A 23,586-nucleotide genomic window follows, 5' to 3' on the forward strand; every position below is an offset into this window, starting at 1 on the left:
TGAGCGTTCGCGATGGAGCGCTCTGTATGCGCGATTGTACCGGCGTTTACAATCGCGCATACAGAGACAAGCGAACGCCCATTGTCGCGCGTTCCCGAAAGTCTATGTGCGGGAACGCGCGACAAAACGCCCCAAAGAAGCTCAAGAACTTTTTTGAGCGTCGGGCGTTTTACAGCGCGATCGTACGCGCTGTAAAACGCCCAGGTGAGAACCATTCCCATAGGGAAGCATTGGTTTCTCCTTGTTGAGCGTTTTACAGCGCGTAGGAACGCGCTGTAAAACGCTCAGTTGTGAACCCAGGGTTCGGCTACTTTCACACTTGCGTTCAGAGCGGATCCGTCTGGTGTCTGCACAGACGGATCCGCTCATATAATGCAGACGGTGGATCCGTTCAGAACGGATCCGTCTGCATTATATTGTAAAACAATTTTGAAGTGTGAAAGTAGCCTCAGACGGATCCGTCCAGACTTTACATTGAAAGTCAATGGGGGACGGATCCGTTTGAAAATTGAGCCATAGTGTGTCATATTCAAACGGATCCGTCCCCATTGACTTACATTGTAAGTCTCGACGGATCCGTTTGCCTCCGCGCGGCCAGGCGGACACCCGAACGCTGCAAGCAGCGTTCAGGTGTCCGCCTGCTGAGCGGAGCGGAGGCCAAACGGTGCCAGACTGATGCATTCTGAGCGGATCCGCATCCACTCAGAATGCATTAGGGCAGTACGGATGCATTCGGGGCCGCTTGTGAGCCCCTTCAAACGGAACTCACAAGCGGAGCCCCGAACGCAAGTGTGAAAGTAGCCTTATTACTGTAGGTTAAATGCTCCAGAATTCTAGCTCAATATGTACCACAAAAGTGGAATACATGTACTGTGCCCCCATTATGAGTTTTAGGGTGTGGCAAAAAAAAGGGGGGGTGGGGGAATAGTTAAGGTCCAAACTAAGTCAGCCAACTGGTGGTATAAAATCAGTTAAGCCATGCAAATTATCATGGTATAATAACCAACTTCACATACAACCAAGATATCAATTGAAATATAAAAGATAATCTGCTAAATAAGTCGCCAAATTATACACCATATTGTACTTGAAAGATCATTGTTTGTGCAAACTTGCTTCTAACTAGGCACTTAAAGGGAGTCTATCAGCAGTTTTGACCATGTGGTAGATAAGAGCCTGGGAAATCATGACAAACATAAATTTTTGGGAGATTTTATTATCAGAAGTATTGTGAATAAGAAATTTTATTCCGCCAGGTTCTACTCCTGAGGGTGTGCTGGAGGCAGAGCTTCAAGGTGAAGTGCTCTCTGCATTGAGATGCTTCATGGCCCCTCCCCTCTGCTCTGAGTGACAACTGTAGCGGTCTCTTCGTTGGATGCTACAGCTACCAAGAGAGGTTGGTATAGCAGCTCAGTGCAGAATGTACATCACAGTCAAGGTCGGTTTTTAAGGCATTTGTGGGACCAGCAGAATAAATGTTCATATTCACACAACTCCTTATAATAAAAGATCTGCAAAAGGTATGCTTGACCTGCTCTCCCTCGTCCCATATCTAGTGGTTTCAGCGGTTAAGCATGTCAGAATTGCTGCCAGGCTCCCTTTAAACTATGAATGCATGCACTAAAGCCATTCCCAGGCAATTCAGGCCTATTGAATATCAATCATATTAGGCTAAATGGTTTGCAACATTATAGTCTAGGACAGCAGAGTGGCCATCATAATAGTGGTTACAATACCTAAACTGTTAAATTAAAATCTGTACATAAGTAGCAACTCCTCAGATATAAACCATGGCTTTAAAAGGAGACATCATCTTACTTTGTATGTTGTCTATATGTATTAGTAGTTATTGCACATGTCCCTATTTAAGATTTAGCATACTTCTATGTGCTATTTATTCTCTTTTGTGTTTGCCGTTTGCTGGCCCATCATAATAGGACTTACTTTTGTACATTAGGAAAATGGATGCTAATGCCAAGACAGCTCCAAGCTGTGGTGGGCCACAAGGGCTATATTCTTGTGCAATTCCTGAGAAGAGGGGAACAACTATGCGTCCCACTGATGTCACAGACTGTCCAACACCAATAAGCGTACCACTTCCATGCTTCTGACCTAGTGTGAGTTCTAGGTCCACAATGCATGTTCTTCCTATACTTGTAGAGAAAGCCAAGAACGTTGAAGACAGTACAACAGTCCACATCTTGGGTGCCACGGAATACAAGAGGATGGAAAAGAATGTGAGAATGCTGGAATGTAACAACATTGTATAAATATTATATTGATAAAGTCTCGACAGTGGTCCCAGCGAAAAACCAGCAAGAGCTCCCAGAGTGCTACCATAACTTATTAAATAGCCAGTCATCCGTGGAGTCAGGTGGAATCTTTCTTCCATTGCCAATGCAAAGTTGCTGTAGTACAGCATCACAGCAACTGCCATGAGCAGACGAACTAAAAATATGTCCCACATCTGAGAAAAAGCCACGCCTGTGACTTTATTAAATACATATATAATCTGTGCCCATAAAGTATGTGCAGGTTCGTTTGGTATTTCTTCATTGAATTCCTGTGAGGCGTGAACAGGATTATCAGATTTAGATGGCATACTATTGTGCGTGTTCACATGGCTACTAGGTGTAACCATGTTGGTTCTGTCTGTAGACTGTGGCATCATCCAAACAAGACCTAAAAATGAAAATATTACATAAATGACTTGCTGTATGTGTCTATGGGTACAAAGGAGCAACAAAGGCACACTAAGCTAAGTAAAATGGGTTGACCATCTTTCAGTGGATCTGGCTGAACTTCGTTGGACATCCTGTGTGTAAAGGTCCTTTTAGGGAGAACACCAGAGAAGAGAGTTACTAAAAAGAGAATGACCGCTTATTTCAGAGGGCCATTGCAAATAGATCATTCATCAACTCTAGAGTGATTGGCAGCTGATCCCACACATGTTCAACTGGTCACAGATGGGCCTACTAAAGTAAATGGAATCAAGGTGTCCAATGTAGACTAGTCCTAAGAGCAAATGGCAAACATTTTCAGTTACTTTCCGGTTTGTCCATTAGGTCACTATCAGCAGTCCAACAGACTGCTGATATCATGTAGCCACTTTAACTCTTCCACTGCTGCAACAATTTCCATACTTCTGACCTAGACAAAGATAAAGCCTGAATTCTAAAACTAAAATAACAATCATATAATAAACAACACCTACCTATGTCTTTTATAATGACATGAGCATGTAGAACAATAAACCTTACTGATAGGGCCAGGTTCCTGCATATTTATCTCGCCTTACCCTGTCAGTGAAGAAGGGAGAGAGGGACTTGGCCAGTGTACTTAACTGCTCATCTGCATATGGATTAACCCCTTCATTAACTTCTACTGTACATGTAAGGCAGATGTCAGGTCTTCAATGGTGGTGCCCAATCAGTAGCTGACCTGGTGCCATAGCTGCCAAGTTTACGCTGTTTTAGGGCTCATGTACACGAGCGGCCCATGCTACAATGCAGGGCACTGTCCATGTGTACGCCATTTGCGGATGTGTACACATTGACTTGAATGGGTCTGAGATCCACAAGAGACCGCAAAAAATAGGACATATTCTATTTTTTTGCAGTGTGGAGGCACGGACCAAGATCCCCCGGAAGAGCTTCTGATCCGTGCCTCAACTACGCTCTGTATTAATGATTAGATTGCCCACTAAATAGCCATCATAGAACAGTCCATTTACAATATACCAATACAGTGCTGCCACCTGCTGGCCTGTATTGGTATAACCTAGTAATAGATACAAAAGCCCTTGAGGCTTCCGGCTATTACTATACCGTAACAGGTTCTCCGATTTCAGCTAGGAAGCATTGTTACGGGAGCGGTAGTGCACATCTCTATTTTCTGGACCGCTAAGATGGCGTGGTTGGATGGCTATCTTTAAACTGGCAACTTCTGCAGTACATGTATGGCGGAGGTTGCCAAGGGGTCAAGTGGACGTTATCAGTATATTCAGCTGAGCTGGCCCTACAAGACACTGTGCATGGTTTAAGTCTTGTGACCGACTTCCTTTAATCCACATATCAAAGTAGTAAACCACAACAACTTACAGTATATTCACCTATAGTGCAACAAACGTGAATCAAACAGCTCCACACAGTACTATCCCGGAGAACTCAAGACTGTTGCACTTTGGGTGAATATATTGTAAGTCGTTATACTTTACTATTTTGATATTTGAATAAAAGAAGCATTTAAAATAAGAAGGTTTCTTATGGCGCATGACAGTTTTGTGACTGCAATTTTCAGGAAGGAGCTATAGCTGTGACGGTACTAAATACCCTTTGGCATAAATATAATCTATTGAACGTATATACCTTATACATTGCAGAAATGTCACCCCGTGCTTTACACTCATCAGAGCCTGTGTGCAATTTCATCAAGGTTTAACCATGTATAAGGCCTCTGTTCAGTGTTTTTTTGCGGATAGAAGGGGGACCCATTCATTTCAATGGGTCAGCAAAAAATGCTGATAGTTCATCCGTTTGTGTTCAGCGTCCGTTGTCAGTGTTTCCCTTCAGCAAAAAAAATAGTGCATGTCCTACTTTTTTTACATTTGCGGAGAAGGATAGGCATTTATTACAAGGGCTCTGTGGAAAAAATATCTGTTTTTTTTAGCAGTTGCAAAAAACAACTGCATGAGGCCTAAAAATCCACAAAAACCTGAGTTTGTGACATGGTTTATCCCAAGCAGAGCTTGGAATACATCACACCTCCCAGAAACAAACATTACAAAACATCACTTATACCTACAGTATTGCTGGATTTAAATGGCCCAGTTTTCGGGAATCAATATTCATACAAATTTTTATTCCCGATAATCGGTCCATGCAAAGGTGCCACAGGTCGCCCGATGAGGAGAAAAAATGATCTTTCTTGTGGACACATCAATCATTATTTCTGGGCAGCAGATCATGCTGTGTAATCAGCGTTCTGCTGCCCAGAAACAATGAATCTGTATGAGGATGAGCGATAGCAATATCGATCACTTGTCTCCATACAGTGGAGTGATCACTGCATGTAAAGGCAGCCCCTTCCACCACTGACTAATGCCTCCTTCCCAATAATTGTCTTCTCGCTTGGCATGTGTAAATGTGTCTTATGTCTATGTGCACATATCTTCACACACTCACCATAACCGAAAACAAAAACTATCCAGGAACCAGATGCCAGAGTTTACGAGTGGCCCGATTAGGTGTAGGAGTTGATTATATGTACAACTGGTACTCATTTAGAGGAAAACAAAGCATCCCCTAAATGTGACAATTAGTGGTTACTGAAAGGCTGTACAAGAGAGATTACACGGATTAATTAGGTCTTTGTTGGAGGGTACAGTTAGAGTTCCTGTTGCCGATTCAATGCCAGAACCCTACAGACCCCATTCTAAGTCAAGGGTGTAAGTGGGGCACAGGTAGTAACTGCTGTATGTTGGATCCGGCAGAGTACTGTGTCTTCCATAGTGAATGGGAACCAGAACGCAAGTGTGAACATACCGTAGGTTTATTTCTTACATTTTACCCTATTTTTCATGGGAATTCTTGTTCAGGAAAGTCCATATTTGTGTGTTGTTTGCCGATTGCTTTATTTAGACCCCCTACAAATAGGGAAATTATGTTGGTAGCCATTATAGCATTAAAACGTTATTTCCATCCCATACATTGGGGGTGTATCACTAGGAGGTAGGACCTGCACCTATACCTGAAACGGAGCCCGCAATGTCCTGGAGGGCGCACTGCGCATGTGCAGCCGCTCTCCATTCATTCCTATGAGGGCACCAAAAATAGCTGAGCGCTAGCTCAGTTATCTCTGTCAACCCCATAGAAGTGAATGGAGTGATGGCCATACTTGTGCGGTGCACCACCGATTCATTTCAATAGTACTTCCAAAAATATTGAAATATCAGCTATCGCACAGCTAAGTAGCGGTTCAACTGAGAGAACACAGGGTCGTACAACCCAGTGCACACCATGTTCTGATCAGCGGCTGCACTCTGTGTCAGTGAACCCTTAGGCTGGTTTCACACGGGCGTTGCGGATTGGGGCCGGATGCGTTCAGGGTGCGTTCAGTGAAACTCGCACAATTTTGCAAGCAAGTTTAGTCAGTTTTGTCTGCGATTGCGTTTAGTTGTTCAGTTTTTTCCGCGCGGGTGCAATGCGTTTTGATGCGTTTTTCACGCGCGTGATAAAAAACGGAATGTTTACAAACATCATCTCTTAGCAACCATCAGTGAAAAACGCATCGCACCCGCACTTGCTTGCGGATGCAATGCGTTTTTCACGCAGCCCCATTCACTTCTATGGGGCCAGGGCTGCGTGAAAAACGCAGAATATAGAACATGCTGCGATTTTCACGCAACGCAGAACTGATGCGTGAAAAACAACGCTCGTGTGCACAGACCCATTGAAATGAATGGGTCAGGATTCAGTGCGGGTGCTATGCGTTCACGTCACGCATTGCACCCGCGCGGAAATCACGCTCGTGTGAAAGGGACCTTATAGATGTCCGGACTCCGCAGTGCTGTTCCTCATGCCCCTGATGAAGCCTGGGACGTCCTGGTATTGTGCTGAATGGAGGAGATGATTCCTGTGCACCTAACTCAAGGGTGAAGTGAGATCTTCTGAGAGTCGCTGGCAGTCGCACAAGCCTGGCTCATTATACCCTCCTACTAATGGCACCTGGCAACCTCCCCGCAGCACAACATTAGGAAGAAGGGAACATAAGAAAAGTATAGGACCCAGCCAGACCTCAGTGACCATCAGTGAGCTCTGGCCCAGATACACCCGCACGTACACTACAGAGCGCTCCAGCAACTCGCTCTGTCAGCCCTGAGAGCAGCTGCGCACAGAGCCAGATCAACCACATTTTTTTCATTTCAGTGTAATGACTCAGCCAGGAGCAACAACTGGTCACTGGCACATCAGGGGTTAACAGCTACTACAACCCCAGCAGGGGAAGGATGCACGGCCAACAGGTGCGGGGTGACAACCACTGGTGGCAGACTTGCAATAGACCATGAATCTGTATTGTTATTCACCACCTCATTGCCTGGTGTCAGTATGCGCTGTCATAGCGAATCTGGCATTTAATTCATGAACTAGGTGGCTCAGGATGAGCACAACTATAATACAGCAGTGCAGGACAGCCACTACACTCAGTGTTTGTGACCCCTGAGGTGGATGTTGGAAGATTAACCCAATGTTGGTTGTCCATTGTGTGAAGTGGTACTTGATGGGGTTACTATTAGGCCTCCTGCAAACGAACGTGTGCGCCCCGTGGTTGGGACGCAATGCACGAACACCGTCAGTGGGGCAGCCGCAGCGGATCGCGGACCAATTCACTTTAATGGGTCAGTGATCCGGCCGTTCCGCAAAAAGATATGATATGTTCTATCTTTTTGCGGAACGGAAGTACGGGACGAAACCCCACGGAAGCACTCTATAGTACTTCCGCTCCGTGCTTACGTTCCGCACATTCCGCATCTCCGGATTTGAATGGGTCTGCATCTGTGATGCGGAATGCCCACGGAACCCGTGTATTGCGGATCCGCAAATGCGGTTCGCAATATGGCAATGGGGCGCACACGTTCGTGTGCAGGAGGCCTTAATGTGAGAGACATGGTTTTATCAATTCGGACCTCCATGAGCCTTACATTAATAGCAAGTAACCATGCATCCGAGGACTATATATTTGTGTGGGTTTCCCCCAAGTATCAATTTGGTATCAAGTATTGGGATCAAAATCAAAGTTCAAATTCTGGTCTCGTGATATTCTGGTCATATAGAAACGGTGCTTACATGGCAACCTTGTGATGTGAATTCCCACTTTAAGTTATTATTTTGTAACTTTTCCTGGAAGTACAGTATGTTTTTTGGGTCAGTGATTAGTGTTTTCTATGGGTTCACAAATAATATACTACATATATCGTAATTTATGAGATTCACAGAAAGATGATCCACCAGTGCTCATGACTAGCAGTAAACCCTTTACCAGTTTGAAGTGGAAGTAGATAACTGAGAAAAATAAAATAGCAGTAAAATCCTGATTAACTCCTTACCTGCATTGATAAGGAATATGCAAGTACAAAGTATGGAGGTAATATAAAAACCACCCTGCAGCTCTGTGAGGTAACCACCAACGACAGGTCCCAGGATAAACCCCATGCTGGAAGCCGAATTAAACCTTCCCATGACATGGGGACGCTCTTTCTCAGATACAAGGTCAGAGAGGAATGCTTTTGAAATCGAAAGTGAATGTTTAAAAATTCCTATAAAAAAAGGAAACATATCTTTTTAGCAATATTTAACAATAAAGTTTTCTCATTTGTGCTATTGAGAGAATCATCTGTGTACACATCTGTCTCTCACTAAATCAATGCAAGCAGATAAAAATCATTTCTTTTTAGTGAACCACCAGTTTTTTCTTATGTAGGTCTTTTAAACTCAACAAATAATTTACACTGGTCAGTCGAAGCACTGAAACATCCTGCCTATTTTGTGCAGGTGTCCCTTGTGCCGCCAAAACAACGCTGACTTCACAAGACCTCTGGAAGGTGAGGAGTCCTCTGGAATCAGGCATCAAGGCTACTTTCACACTCGCGTTTTGGGGCGGATCCGTCGTGGATCTGCAAAAATTGATCTGTTACAATAATACAACCGCATGCATCCGTCATGAACGGATAATCCAGAGACGGAACGGAGGCAAACTGATGCATTCTGAGCGGATCCTTTTCCATTCAGAATGCATTAGGGCAAAACTGATCCGTTTTGGACGGCTTGTGAGAGCCCATGACGGATCTAACAAACGGAAAGCCAAAACGCGACTGTGAAAGTAGCCTTAGACGTTTTCAGCTGATTCTTTAAGTTCTGTAAGTTGTGAAGTGGGGCTTCCATGATTTCCCAGCAGAACATTGTCCAGAGCATGCCTGCTTGTCTTCTTTCTATAGTGCATCTTAGTAACACCACAAGATGTGTGTATTGATACCTTCCTAGCATAGCCAGCATTAACTGCTCCGTAATTTGTGCGGGAATCTTCTGTGGATTCACATCTTAGTGGCTAGCCTTCACTCCCTTGGTGCATCAATGAGCCTTGGGCAACCATGACCCCGATGCCGGTTGTCCTTCCATGGACCATTTATGGTAGGTACAAACCACTACATACCAAGAACACCCCACAAGACCTGCCTTTTGGAGGTGCTCTGATCCTGTCTTGAAATCACAACTTGGCCTTTGTAATTTTTCCTGCTTCCCACTTGTCAAATGCAAGAATGGACTCTTCATGTGCTGTCTAATATATTTCACCCTATAGATGCCACCATACCAAGATAAATAACGCTATTCACTTCACCTGTCAGTGGTTTTAATGCCGTAGCATATTCATTTAGGGCTATCTTGTCCAACCTATACTGTTGACTGCAATGTAGTCTTGAGAGGTCTTAGATCTATTTAAAAAAAAGCAACAAGACCTTTTAAAAGGGGATTCTCGTCACCCTGTAGAGAGCTCTAACCCTGCTCATTCAAGTGAATAGAGATGGCATCGGTGTTGAGCACAGAAGAAACTGAAGGAGCGTTATCATGAGGGTCCCTACGGTTGGACCTGTAATCATCGGTGAGTAAAGGCATATCCTAGATATATGTCATCATTTATTGTGCAAGAAAAACACTTTCAGGATTGTCTCAGGGTTTTCACATGTTGGATTCTAAGGACATATACAGTATTCTATTTCACTTTTCTGCTTTGCCTTTATTAAAGTTATTTATTTCAATTATCCAATTGCAGTTGAAATTGAGGTCAACAGCAGCTAACAATAAGACTGGGTCTCTTTGGGATTCACCATAGAGTTCCGCTGTAAAAAAAAAAAGGTTTTTCCCCCCAACTTATAGGTTAAACAGATGGCAAAAACATGATGTGAACCCATGTGCACTATACTGCTTAGCAGAAATTTTTTAGAGTAATTGTCTGGGTTGTGAATACGGTTCTCACATCATACTCTTGATTTGAGAACTTTTATAAGTAAGATATCTACCCAAAAAACAGTAAGGACGTTAAATCACAAATGATCCACCTGGATCCTCAGCTCATGTACGGGTAACTTTTCATTTTTTTATTTATTTATTTTTTCCTCTCAGTTTCTCATTATAGTAACTATGGAAGAATTTTTATTTTTTTGGTAACTTTTCATTTTAACAAATACTTACCCACAGGTATTCTAGCAATTGCATAGATATATATGTTAATGGATAAACCAAGAAGACCATATCCAAGCGCACTAATAAGAATACAAGTAATTAGTGCATACCGTCTTCCAGCGATGTCACTCCAACTCCCCTGCCAACATAAAAGGAAAAACATTTCAGTCTCTTAAAGGGAACCTGTCACACTGAAAATGCAGTGCAACCACCAGGCAGAATGTTACGTAGCAGGAGGAGCTGAGCAGATTCCTGCTCATTCTGGGCTTTGAAGTCCAGGAGTCGGTCCTATCAGTGACTGACAACCTTCCCTCTATGACTGTGTATACAGAGATAGCTGTCAGTCACTGATAGGACCGCCTCCCTGACTTCAAAGCCCAGAATTAGTAGGAATTTAACTGTATAAATTACAAATTATACTGAATCTTTTCCCACAAAACTATATACTTGCTCTACTCCTCCCATTCAATCACAGGCTGCTGCAGATTGCAGTTCATTTTCATGGGGTTGGCTAATTGCATATTAGGCCATGTTCACATTGTCGTTCTTTATTTCAGTCGTTCTGCTCCATTATAGTAGTAAAACAACAAAAATAAGGGAAACGCTGGATCCGTCACATAACAAACATGAACTGTGCCCGAAAGGGAGGGACACAACGGACTACAATGGAGTCCACCAGCTTTCCAACATGGACCCTGGCATTTTACTGTATAAAATAATGCGGCATACTGCCCTATTTTGTCCTGTATTTTGGATGAAATAGGCCCCTAATGAAGCTTCCAGTGCAGATCTGAGAGTAGTTCCATATGGCGACCCCTAATGAAGCCTCAGATGCAGGTGTGAACATAGCCTAACAGCCCCTTTATACTGCTCAAGCTGAGCAGACCATTGTTTGAAGGAAGCGTTCCTTCCCGACAATCGCCTGCTCGTCAGTGGAGGAGACCACCGCATTTACATGCAGCAATCTCTTTCACGGTATGGGGAGGAATGATCTCTAATGCCATCACTCGTCCCCATACTGAATCACCGTTTGCCAGCAGCAGAGGCTGTTTAGACGGCACAATCTGCTGCCAGCAAATGTTGATTTAGGTGTCCGCACAATCGATAATATTACCCGATGAACAAGCGTAACCTTTACACCTAAGAAAGGCTTGCCAGTGATGATCTGCCCAATGCTCGGTCAGTGTAAAGGGGCCATTATGCAGTTCCATATGGAGGCCCATAAAGTGCCTACTGTTCTGCACACTTGGCTTTACTGTGTGCATGGAGGTTACTACAAGAAGAAAGCAAACACAATGCAAAATGAAACAAGGGTAAAAAATAAAATTGTTGCTCTCTGCAAACATTGAAAAGTCTTAGCAGCGGGTAAAAGTGGGTATTGCCTAGAGACATGTGGTACATGTGCTTTTTATTTCGCTGTGTATGTACCGGTATGTAGTTTCTTCAGTGAAGTAACCTCTCTGTCAGGATATGATTAGAAATTCTGGAAACACAGCTGAATATTATATAAAGGAAGCTGTGGTCAGATGGGATTAAAAGCAAATGTCTAGCAGATTAACAAGAGAGCGTCCGCTCGCTCCATATAAGGTCCAGAGTGGTAGCTACTCCCATAAAGGCACCGCCATTTACATTACAGATCAATGTGGGATTACTCGCCATGAATCATCAGGCATGCAGAGGCAAAATATCCCCCCACGGTGATACCAAAAGGATGCAAAAGCATCCAGGACCCAGCTGTGTCCAAATTATTACTGCCAAATGGCTTCTCACAAGTTTCACTCAATATCCTTCTGCTCCGGGTCATCTAGCCTTTCTACCTATCTCACTGAGTGATCCATAAGGCTTCTGAAATGTGGAGGTTTTCAGCTTAGGTAACTAGCTATAGGTAAAAAAAAACACTAGTCGTCGTATAGTAATATAAAAATAATAGTTATATCAAAATTGTTAGTCTGTGCCAAGTGAGCAGGACCACTTTAACCATAAGGCCCTTGGCTGCCCTGAACCCACCGAAGAAGCATTGCATGACATGATGTGACGTGAAACAATCTAAGAAATGTATGGGAAAATACAGTATATATGATGTTACCAACATAATGCAGTACATACACCTTTAACAGGACATTGCATTGTACTATCTGCACTACGTAACTGGGCACTGCATAGAGATACTTATCTGTGCAATGTACCGTACGCACATTTATATGGGTAATCACCGTTAACCAGGGCAAAGTCCCTACTGTTAATAATGGACTGTATTTTGTGCACTGTATTACACAAGTATGCAGACACTTTCTGATACTGCTACTATCAATGACAGTGTAGTAAGGAAGCAGGGTGGTTCAAGTCAGTGTAAATGTTGTTCCTATATCCTATATACTTCCCCTATATACACCGCTCAGATGACCATTTAAAGGGGTTGTCCAGTACTTTTATAATGATGACCTATTCTCGGACTAGGTTATCAATATCTGATTTAGGGGGATCTGACACCCTGCCAATCACATGGTCAGCAATAGCTACAGCGCCAGAAGAAGGCCCCAAAGCTACACAGGTCTGTCCACTATGTAGTGGAAGGAGCTGGTTACTGCAGCACTGCTCCCATTCACTTCAATGGGGGCAATACTGCAGTAACCAGCTCTGTCCAGTACACAATGGACTGTGTAGTTCTAGCTCGGGAGCGACTGCAGAACAGCTGACTGGTGGGGTGTAGGGTGTCGGATCCCTAGCATTCGGAGAATAGGCCATCGATATAAAAGGAGTGGGAAAACCTGTAACAGTAAGACAGCTCTCACTTTGACAGATACAAGTGGGCATTTATAGAGAGGGTAGACTGAAGCAGCAGCTCTAACATACTGGGATGGGGGCAAGTTATCTTGTGACGTGGAATCCTTGGGCCCACCAATTTGTTATAATGACATCAAATATAGCTTTTAAAAAATACTCAGCATGACTCTTACCACAATTGAGCTAGAAAACAGTTGAAGGATACCATAGCAGGAACCTAAAAATGAATGTGGATATTACTATTAGTTCCAGAAGCCAAGAATCTGATTGTGCCAAAAGACACTCAATTGCCTTTTCAGATGCATGTTAATTCTGATAGTGACTGACGTGAAGGAACCACTTCCCCTTCTTAAGGCCCCTTTCAGACGAGCGAGTGTCACGGTCCGGACTCGCAGCACAGAACCCGTACCGAACTTCCAGCACTGCCAGGGTCGCATAGCATTATATTGATTTATGATGCTATGTAACCCTTAGAGGTCTGGAATGTATTCAATAACACTGACATAGTGGTGTTAGTGTTATTCTATACATTCCAGACCTCTAAGCGTTACATAGCATCATGAAGCAATATAATGCTATGCGACCCTGGCAGTGCTGGAAGTTCAGGACGGGTTCTGAGCTGCAAGTCTGGAGCGGGACACTCGTTCGTCTGAAAGGGGCCTAAAGGTTTTCTCCGGTACTTAGGTGCTGATGACCAATCCTCAGGATAGATCATCAATGTGAGATCTGCAGGTGTTCGCCTCCCAGCTCCCAAGCCAATCAGCTGTTTATACTGGTTGCAGCGCTAGAACAACACAGCTCCATCCACTGTGCAGAGGCTGTACCTGGCTGCTGCAGCATGGCTCCCATTCAAGTCAGGTGAATGAGAACTGAGCTGCCATATGCGAGAACGGCCACTATACAGTGCACAGGCGTAGAACATGGTGTAAATGTAAGACCGATAGGAAGCTATCTTACGTTTAGAGCGTTGGTGGATGCGCTGAAGTTATGGAGAGGCAGGAGCCCCTACATAACTTCGGCGCATCCACGCCAGCTAAAGGGCTTATTAAGACAGGCGTGTAAAATGCTGGTCTTAATAAATGACCCCCACAGTCCTTTCATTTCATTTCTCCCTCAGTATAGAAGCTACTTTTCATTTCTGCAGATTACACAGAAATATGATTTTAAATGTATTTATTTTATGCACTTATATATAGCCCTACTATATACCGCAGCGCTTTACAGACATTATCATCCAACTGTCCCCAATGGGGCTCACAATCTAAGGTCCCTATCAGTATGCCTTTGGAGTGTGGGAGGAAACCAGAGAACCCAGAGGAAACCCACGCAAACATGGGGAGAACATACAAACTCCATGCAGATGTTGTCCTTGGTCGGACCCCAGCGCTGCAGTGATAACCACTGGGACATCGTGCTGCCCATATGATGTTAAATTACTACTGCAGCTCATCTTACTTGTAATCTTATAATAGGGCAACAGGGTGTATGGCTGGCATTACACTATGGTGGGCAGTGGGTGCATGTCCTTGCCTCCAGCTAGAGCTGTCTGCAATGTGGCAGGAGGGATTCCTCAGAATTTACATAAACCACCTTGACAGTAACTTACCAGAAAGGCCTCATGCACACGACAGTTTATTTTCACGGTCCGCAAAAACGGGGTCCGTAGGTCCGTGATCCGTGACCGTTTTTTCGTCCGTGGGTCTTCCTTGATTTTTGGAGGATCCACGGACATGAAAAAAAAGTCGTTTTGGTGTCCGCCTGGCCGTGCGGAGCCAAACGGATCCGTCCTGAATTACAATGCAAGTCAATAGGGACGGATCCGTTTGATGTTGACACAATATGGTGCCATTTCAAACGGATCCGTCCCCATTGACTTTCAATGTAAAGTCTGGAGTTCTTTTATACCATCGGATTGGAGTTTTCTCCAATCCGATGGTATATTTTAACTTGAAGCGTCCCCATCACCATGGGAACGCCTCTATGTTAGAATATACTGTCGGATATGAGCTACTTCGTGAAACTCAGATCCGACAGTATATTCTAACACAGAGGCGTTCCCATGGTGATGGGGACGCTTCTAGTTAGAATACACTACAAACTTTGTACAAGACTGCCCCCTGCTGCCTGGCAGCACCCGATCTCTTACAGGAGGCCGTGATCAGCACAATTAACTCCTCAGGTGCCGCACCTGAAGGGGTTAATTGTACTATCATATCCCCCTGTAAGAGATCAGGGCTGCCAGGCAGCAGGGGGCAGACCCCCCCCCCCCCTCTCCAGTTTGAATATCGTTGGTGGCACAGTGTGCGCCCCCCATCGGGCCCCCCGTCCTCCCTCTAGTGTAATAAATCATTGGTGGCACAGTGTGCGCCCCCCATCGGGCCCCCCTTCCTCCCTCTAGTGTAATAAATCGTTGGTGGCACAGTGTGCGCCCCCCATCGGGCCCCCCCTTCCTCCCTCTATTGTTATAAATTGTTGGTGGCACAGTGTGCGCCCCCCATTGGCCCCCCTCCCTCTATAGCAGTAACAACATTGGTGGCAGTGTGCAGCCTCCCATCCCCCCCCCCAGTTTGAATATCGTTGGTGGCACAGTGTGCGCCCCCCATCGGGCCCCCCGTCCTCCCTCTAGTGTAATAAATCGTTGGTGGCACAGTGTGCGCCCCCCATCGGGCCCCCCCTTCCTCCCTCTATTGTTATAAATCGTTGGTGGCACAGTGTGCGCCCCCCATCGGCCCCCCTCCCTCTATAGCAGTAACAACATTGGTGGCAGTGTGCGGCCTCCCATCTCCCCCCCCCCCCCCCCGATCATTGGTGGCAGCGGAGTTCCGATCGGAGTCCCAGTTTAATCGCTGGGGCTCCGATTGGTAACCATGGCAACCAGGACGCTACTGCAGTCCTGGTTGCCATGGTTACTTAGCAATAGTACAATAGTAGAAGACTCATAGTTACCTGCTTGCTGCTGCGATGTCTGTGTCCGGCCGGGAGCTCCACCTACTGGTAAGTGAAAGGTCTGTGCGGCGCATTGCTAAAGAACTGTCACTTACCAGTAGGAGGAGCTCCCGGCCGGTCACAGACATCGCAGCAGCCAGCAGGTAAGTATGAATCTTCTACTGTTGTACTATTGCTAAGTAACCATGGCAACCAGGGCTGCAGTAGCTTCCTGGTTGCCATGGTTACCGATCGGAGCCCCAGCGATTAAACTGGGACTCCGATCGGAACTCCGCTGCCACCAATAATGGGGGGGGGGGGGGAATGGGGATATGATAGTACAATTAACCCCTTCAGGTGCCGCACCTGACGGGGTTAATTGTGCTATCATATCCCCCTGTAAGAGATCGGGTGCTGCCAGGCAGCAGGGGGCAGTCTTGTACAAAGTTTGTAGTGTATTCTAACTAGAAGCGTCCCCATCACCATGGGAACGCCTCTGTGTTAGAATATACTGTTGGATATGAGTTTTCACGAAGTGAAAACTTAGATCTGAAAAAGCTTTTATGCAGACGGATCTTCGGATCCGTCTGTATGAAAGCAACCTACGGCCACGGATCACGGACACGGATGCCAATCTTGTGTGCATCCGTGTTCTTTCACGGACCCATTGACTTGAATGGGTCCGTGAACCGTTGTCCGTCAAAAAAATAGGACAGGTCGTATTTTTTTGACGGACAGGATACAGGGATCACGGCCTCCGCTGCAAAACGGTGCATTTTCCGATTTTTCCACGGACCCATTGAAAGTCAATAGGTCCGCGAAAAAAAACGAAAAACGGCACAACGGTCGTGTGCATGAGGCCAAAGGCTGAGATATATTTAAAGAGTATTGTAGTATTTCTGCCATTTGCATTGTGTAATAATTTAAGTTCTTACCTATTATCCCTGCTGTAGTTGGACTTGCCCCCAGTGATTTCATATGATGGTTCAGTAATGGCACAATCATGCTGACACCAAAGAGGTCCTAAGGGGGGAAAAAAAGCACATTTCAGCATAGGCTAAGTGCACATCACATTTTTGCCATCCGTTTAACGTATTAAAGAAAGTATATACGGTACGTTAAGGGATAGGGATGCCTCAGACAGACGCCATAGATTGGGATTAGTTCACCATATAGTAAAAAACAAACAAACAAAAAAAAAAATGTTCACATATAATTTTTTTTACTGGAATCTTTAGAATACAAAAAAAGTGTTTTTCGCTTTTGCATCTTTTTTTTTTTACAATGTATCGTTAAACGAATGGGAAAAACGTGATGTGAACCCACACTTATAGACACTAGATATAAATAACATTCTACTTTATGAAGTGTTGCAGTATTATTCATTCTGTATTGTTGTATAGATACAATGTGAAAAGAAAATCCAAACTAGATTTAAGCCCTGCACCTTTAGAAAAGTTCAAAAAGTCCCAAATAATGGTGCAAATAGGGCATGTCCCATAATTTACACCTTTTTCACGCCACAATAGTAAATACCCCTGATTTTCTTAATGGGTTTCTATACTAGGCTGGAGTCATGGTGGAGTAAGAAAAAGGTAATGCATGAATGCATGCTGGAATGTACGTTACAAAGAATGTACCCCCCTGATTATGGCCTTTATATAGATCACTTAGTGCTTGCCGGGACTAGAAACACTGGCCCCGATTTACTATTGTGTGTACACCAAAAATCTATCTAAAAAAGTGGGGCAAATTGGCATATCTAGGGTTTGTATTTCTCGACAATTCTGGCACAAAAATCAGCCTCAAAGTAAGCCAACCAATAGTTGGTACAGAGTCAGACAAAAGCGTCTATCCATGCATCATATGTACCATCTCACCCGAACCACTGTGATAAATCTGGTGGAGCTCTAGGGTCAGTCTAAGCTTACACCATCTATAGGATTAGTAAATCTGCCCTACTGTTCCTATATCATGTGCATACACTCTGCATAATACAGGCATTCCCACATTTAATAGACAAGAGGCAGCAGTACAGTGATGCATTAGAAAACGGCACCCTCAACCTTTGCCTGTAGGTATCTAGAGAGCCATTATTTATACCCCTGAATTAATAAGAAGTGGAGAAATCTTGTAATACAAACTTATTATTCTAATACACTTGATATGATTATCACATTATATATTAACACATCTATTAACAGTTTAAGTGTCTCTAAAACTTTAATCAGACATAACCAGCCTTTCAAGCTCTCCGTCCCTAAGATAATTGAACACAGAATATTGTATACAGTTGTTACATAGTTCTTGCAAAATGTAAGGGCACATGTAAAAATAGCAATGTATGCAAGGTCATTCTGTATGTTAACCGTGTACCATACCAAGAGAAGGACATGCCAGGACCAGCGGCAGCCATTCTATATATTACCTTCTGTCTGTTAAAAGTAAATGATAAATATGCTCTCTGCAGTTTCAAGTGACCTTCACAACCATGGAAGAGCTGACATGACTTCACTGTACACCACACACAGCCATGGTAGGACGTAAATATCATGGATGTGGACTCGATGTAGATAATCACTAGGGTGCACATATCAATATCATGGACGTGGCACTAGATGTAGATAATCACCAGGGTGCACATATCAATATCATGGATGTGGCACTCGATGTAGATAATCACTAGGGTGCACATATCAATATCATGGACGTGGACTCGATGTAGATAATCACCAGAGTGCACATATCCATATCATGGATGTGGACTCGATGTAGATAATCACCAGGGTGCACATATCAATATCATGGACATGGCACTCGATGTAGATAATCACCAGGGTGCACATATCAATATCATGGACGTTGCACTCGATGTAGATAATCACCAGGGTGCACATATCTATAACATGGATGTGGACACGATGTAGATAATCACCAGAGTGCACATATCCATATCATGGATGTGGACTCGATGTAGATAATCACCAGGGTGCACATATCAATATCATGGACATGGCACTCGATGTAGATAATCACCAGGGTGCACATATCAATATCATGGACGTTGCACTCGATGTAGATAATCACCAGGGTGCACATATCAATATCATGGACATGGCACTCGATGTAGATAATCACTAGGGTGCACATATCAATATCATGGACGTTGCACTCGATGTAGATAATCACCAGGGTGCACATATCAATATCATGGACGTTGCACTCGATGTAGATAATCACCAGGGTGCACATATCTATAACATGGATGTGGACTCAATGTATATAATCACCAGAGTGCACATATCTATAACATGGATGTGGACACGATGTAGATAATCACCAGGGTGCACATATCAATATCATGGACGTGGACTCGATGTAGATAATCACCAGAGTGCACATATCCATATCATGGACGTGGCACTCGATGTAGATAATCACTAGGGTGCACATATCAATATCATGGACGTTGCACTCGATGGAGATAATCACCCAGGGTGCACATATCATGGACGTGGCACTCGATGTAGATAATCACTAGGGTGCACATATCAATATCATGGACGTTGCACTCGATGTAGATAATCACCAGGGTGCACATATCAATATCATGGACGTTGCACTCGATGTAGATAATCACCAGGGTGCACATATCAATATCATGGACGTTGCACTCGATGTAGATAATCACCAGGGTGCACATATCTATAACATGGATGTGGACTCAATGTATATAATCACCAGAGTGCACATATCTATAACATGGATGTGGACACGATGTAGATAATCACCAGGGTGCACATATCAATATCATGGATGTGGACTCGATGTAGATAATCACTAGGGTGCACATATCTATAACATGGATGTGGCACTCGATGTATATAATCACCAGAGTGCACATATCTATAACATGGATGTGGCACTCGATGTAGATAATCACTAGGGTGCACATATCTATAACATGAATGTGGCACTCGATGTATATAATCACCAGAGTGCACATATCTATAACATGGATGTGGCACTCGATGTAGATAATCACCAGGGTGCACATATCTATAACATGGATGTGGCACTCGATGTAGATAATCACCAGGGTGCACATATCTATAACATGGATGTGGCACTCGATGTATATAATCACCAGAGTGCACATATCTATAACATGGATGTGGCACTCGATGTAGATAATCACTAGGGTGCACATATCTATAACATGGATGTGGACTCGATGTAGATAATCACTAGGGTGCACATATCAATATCATGGATGTGGACTCGATGTAGATAATCACTAGGGTGCACATATCTATAACATGGATGTGGCACTCAATGTATATAATCACCAGAGTGCACATATCTATAACATGGATGTGGCACTCGATGTATATAATCACCAGAGTGCACATATCTATAACATGGATGTGGCACTCGATGTATATAATCACCAGAGTGCACATATCTATAACATGGATGTGGCACTCGATGTAGATAATCACTAGGGTGCACATATCTATAACATGGATGTGGACTCGATGTAGATAATCACCAGGGTGCACATATCTATAACATGGATGTGGCACTCGATGTAGATAATCACCAGAGTGCACATATCCATATCATGGACGTGGCACTCGATGTAGATAATCACTAGGGTGCACATATCAATATCATGGACGTTGCACTCGATGTAGATAATCACCAGGGTGCACATATCATATCATGGACGTTGCACTCGATGTAGATAATCACCAGGGTGCACATATCAATATCATGGACGTTGCACTCGATGTAGATAATCACCAGGGTGCACATATCTATAACATGGATGTGGACTCAATGTATATAATCACCAGAGTGCACATATCTATAACATGGATGTGGACACGATGTAGATAATCACCAGGGTGCACATATCAATATCATGGATGTGGACTCGATGTAGATAATCACTAGGGTGCACATATCTATAACATGGATGTGGCACTCGATGTATATAATCACCAGAGTGCACATATCTATAACATGGATGTGGCACTCGATGTAGATAATCACTAGGGTGCACATATCTATAACATGAATGTGGCACTCGATGTATATAATCACCAGAGTGCACATATCTATAACATGGATGTGGCACTCGATGTAGATAATCACCAGGGTGCACATATCTATAACATGGATGTGGCACTCGATGTAGATAATCACCAGGGTGCACATATCTATAACATGGATGTGGCACTCGATGTATATAATCACCAGAGTGCACATATCTATAACATGGATGTGGCACTCGATGTAGATAATCACTAGGGTGCACATATCTATAACATGGATGTGGACTCGATGTAGATAATCACTAGGGTGCACATATCAATATCATGGATGTGGACTCGATGTAGATAATCACTAGGGTGCACATATCTATAACATGGATGTGGCACTCAATGTATATAATCACCAGAGTGCACATATCTATAACATGGATGTGGCACTCGATGTATATAATCACCAGAGTGCACATATCTATAACATGGATGTGGCACTCGATTTATATAATCACCAGAGTGCACATATCTATAACATGGATGTGGCACTCGATGTAGATAATCACTAGGGTGCACATATCTATAACATGGATGTGGACTCGATGTAGATAATCACCAGGGTGCACATATCTATAACATGGATGTGGCACTCGATGTAGATAATCACCAGGGTGCACATATCTATAACATGGATGTGGACTCGATGTAGATAATCACTAGGGTGCACATATCAATATCATGGACGTGGCACTCGATGTAGATAATCACTAGGGTGCACATATCTATAACATGGATGTGGCACTCGATGTAGATAATCACTAGGGTGCACATATCTATATCATGGACGTGGCACTCGATGTAGATAATCACTAGGGTGCACATATCTATAACATGGATGTGGCACTCGATGTAGATAATCACCAGAGTGCACATATCTATAACATGGATGTGGACTCGATGTAGATAATCACCAGGGTGCACATATCTATAACATGGATGTGGCACTCGATGTAGATAATCACCAGAGTGCACATATCCATATCATGGACGTGGCACTCGATGTAGATAATCACCAGGGTGCACATATCAATATCATGGACATGGCACTCGATGTAGATAATCACTAGGGTGCACATATCAATATCATGGTGTACATATGAGTTTTAACCAGTTTCTGTAGTGTTTAGCAGTCAGATACTGTAGATCAGTCCGGAGGAAAGCTTGACTTTCTTAGCAGCTTGGAAATAACAGCTTCTATAGACACCAATAAAAATAAAAAATAAAGAGATGGGTGCCTGCCGCCACTTTAAGAAAAAAACATCTTCATACTGACACAAAGACTGTCTCCTTCACACTTCACCTTCTTTAGTGTGATCTACCTTTAGTTTTCTCAGATAATATTCACATTATTTACAGGTTTTTGGGAACAGCTGCCTCACAACTATTGCTGCACCCAAGGGACCAACGTAAGCTTCCACCACAATGAGAGAATTAGTTATTTTCTTTTGGAATACACTAGTGCATCTCAATACATTAAAATATCATAGAAAATTTAATTTCGGTATCTCATTTAAAAAAAATAAAACTCATATACAGTACTACAGTAATGTTTGTGATTATGGCTTACAGCTAATGAAAACCCATAAGTCAGTATCTCTGAAAATTATAATATTGGGAAAAAATTCTATATTGTAGGTAGAGTTGTTGCGGTTATCGAAATATCAATACCCAATCAATACAATACCGGGATTTGACATTTATCGATACTAGGTTGCCCTACTGCTGCTGTCAGCGCGCTCATGTTCCCTCAGCAGCACAGGGGAGAATGAGTACCTCTCTCCCTTCCCCCTGTGCCCCCGCTGCTGCCAATAAGAAGAGAGAAGAGCGGAGGAGGGGCGGGCGCACTGCACCACCAATGAAAGTTAAAGGGTCACCTAAACAACGCCTCCCAAACCACCAGCATTACCTTAAAGTAGCCAGCAGTATGTTTCTAAAGATCCTTTTCTTCCTCCGGCCAGATGCACCAAAATCTTGAAAAACAAACTTTAATCCCCTGTACGCGCTATGTAACAGCAGAGTTTGAAGTCAAGGGGGCAGCGGCATCCTCAGTTCAAGCCAAGATAACCACGCCCCCTTTCCCTGCCCCTTCGCTTTTAATTGACAGCCAAAAGATAATTTTCGGCTGTACAGCAAAGCCGGCTCCTGGGTGTGAGCGCACATCAGAACGTTCATATGCGCGGCTGTCAATCAGAGGTGAAGGGGCTGGGAAAGGGGGCGTGGTTATCCTGACTTGAAGCGAGGAGGCCGCTGCCCCCTTGACTTCGAACTCTGCTGTTATAGAGCACATGCAGGGGATTAAAGTTTGTTTTTCAAGATTTTGGTGCATCTGACCGGAGGAAGAAAAAGGATATTTAGGAACATACTGCTGGCTACTTTAAGGTAATGCTGGTGGTTTGGGAGGCGTTGTTAGGTGACAGGTTCCCTCGTTTAATACAAATACAGGGGCCAGTAGCAGAATCACATAGCCGCGATCAGCGGCAGTTAACCCCTCAGGTGCGGCTCCCAGCTATGTGATTCTGCTGTCGGCACCT

The 23,586-nt window shown here is 43.9% G+C and overlaps 1 protein-coding gene across 1 annotated transcript in view; it reads right to left on the reverse strand.

The window, feature by feature from the left end:
* Window positions 1-724: 724 nt before the first annotated feature.
* Window positions 725-23,586, reverse strand: part of MFSD9 (major facilitator superfamily domain containing 9) — a 44,329-nt gene continuing 21,467 nt past the window's right edge. Inside the window, exons 2-6 of the mRNA XM_044286763.1 lie at window positions 16,880-16,967; window positions 13,193-13,236; window positions 10,245-10,374; window positions 8,105-8,314; window positions 725-2,682 (exon numbers count right to left, since the gene is read on the reverse strand). Coding sequence (XP_044142698.1) covers window positions 1,895-2,682; window positions 8,105-8,314; window positions 10,245-10,374; window positions 13,193-13,236; window positions 16,880-16,967 — 1,260 coding nt within the window. The 3' untranslated portion in view covers window positions 725-1,894. The remainder of the gene's footprint in view (window positions 2,683-8,104; window positions 8,315-10,244; window positions 10,375-13,192; window positions 13,237-16,879; window positions 16,968-23,586) is intronic.

This window comes from Bufo gargarizans, chromosome 3, assembly GCF_014858855.1.
Source record: "Bufo gargarizans isolate SCDJY-AF-19 chromosome 3, ASM1485885v1, whole genome shotgun sequence".
In the NCBI taxonomy this organism is placed as follows: Eukaryota; Metazoa; Chordata; class Amphibia; order Anura; family Bufonidae; genus Bufo; species Bufo gargarizans.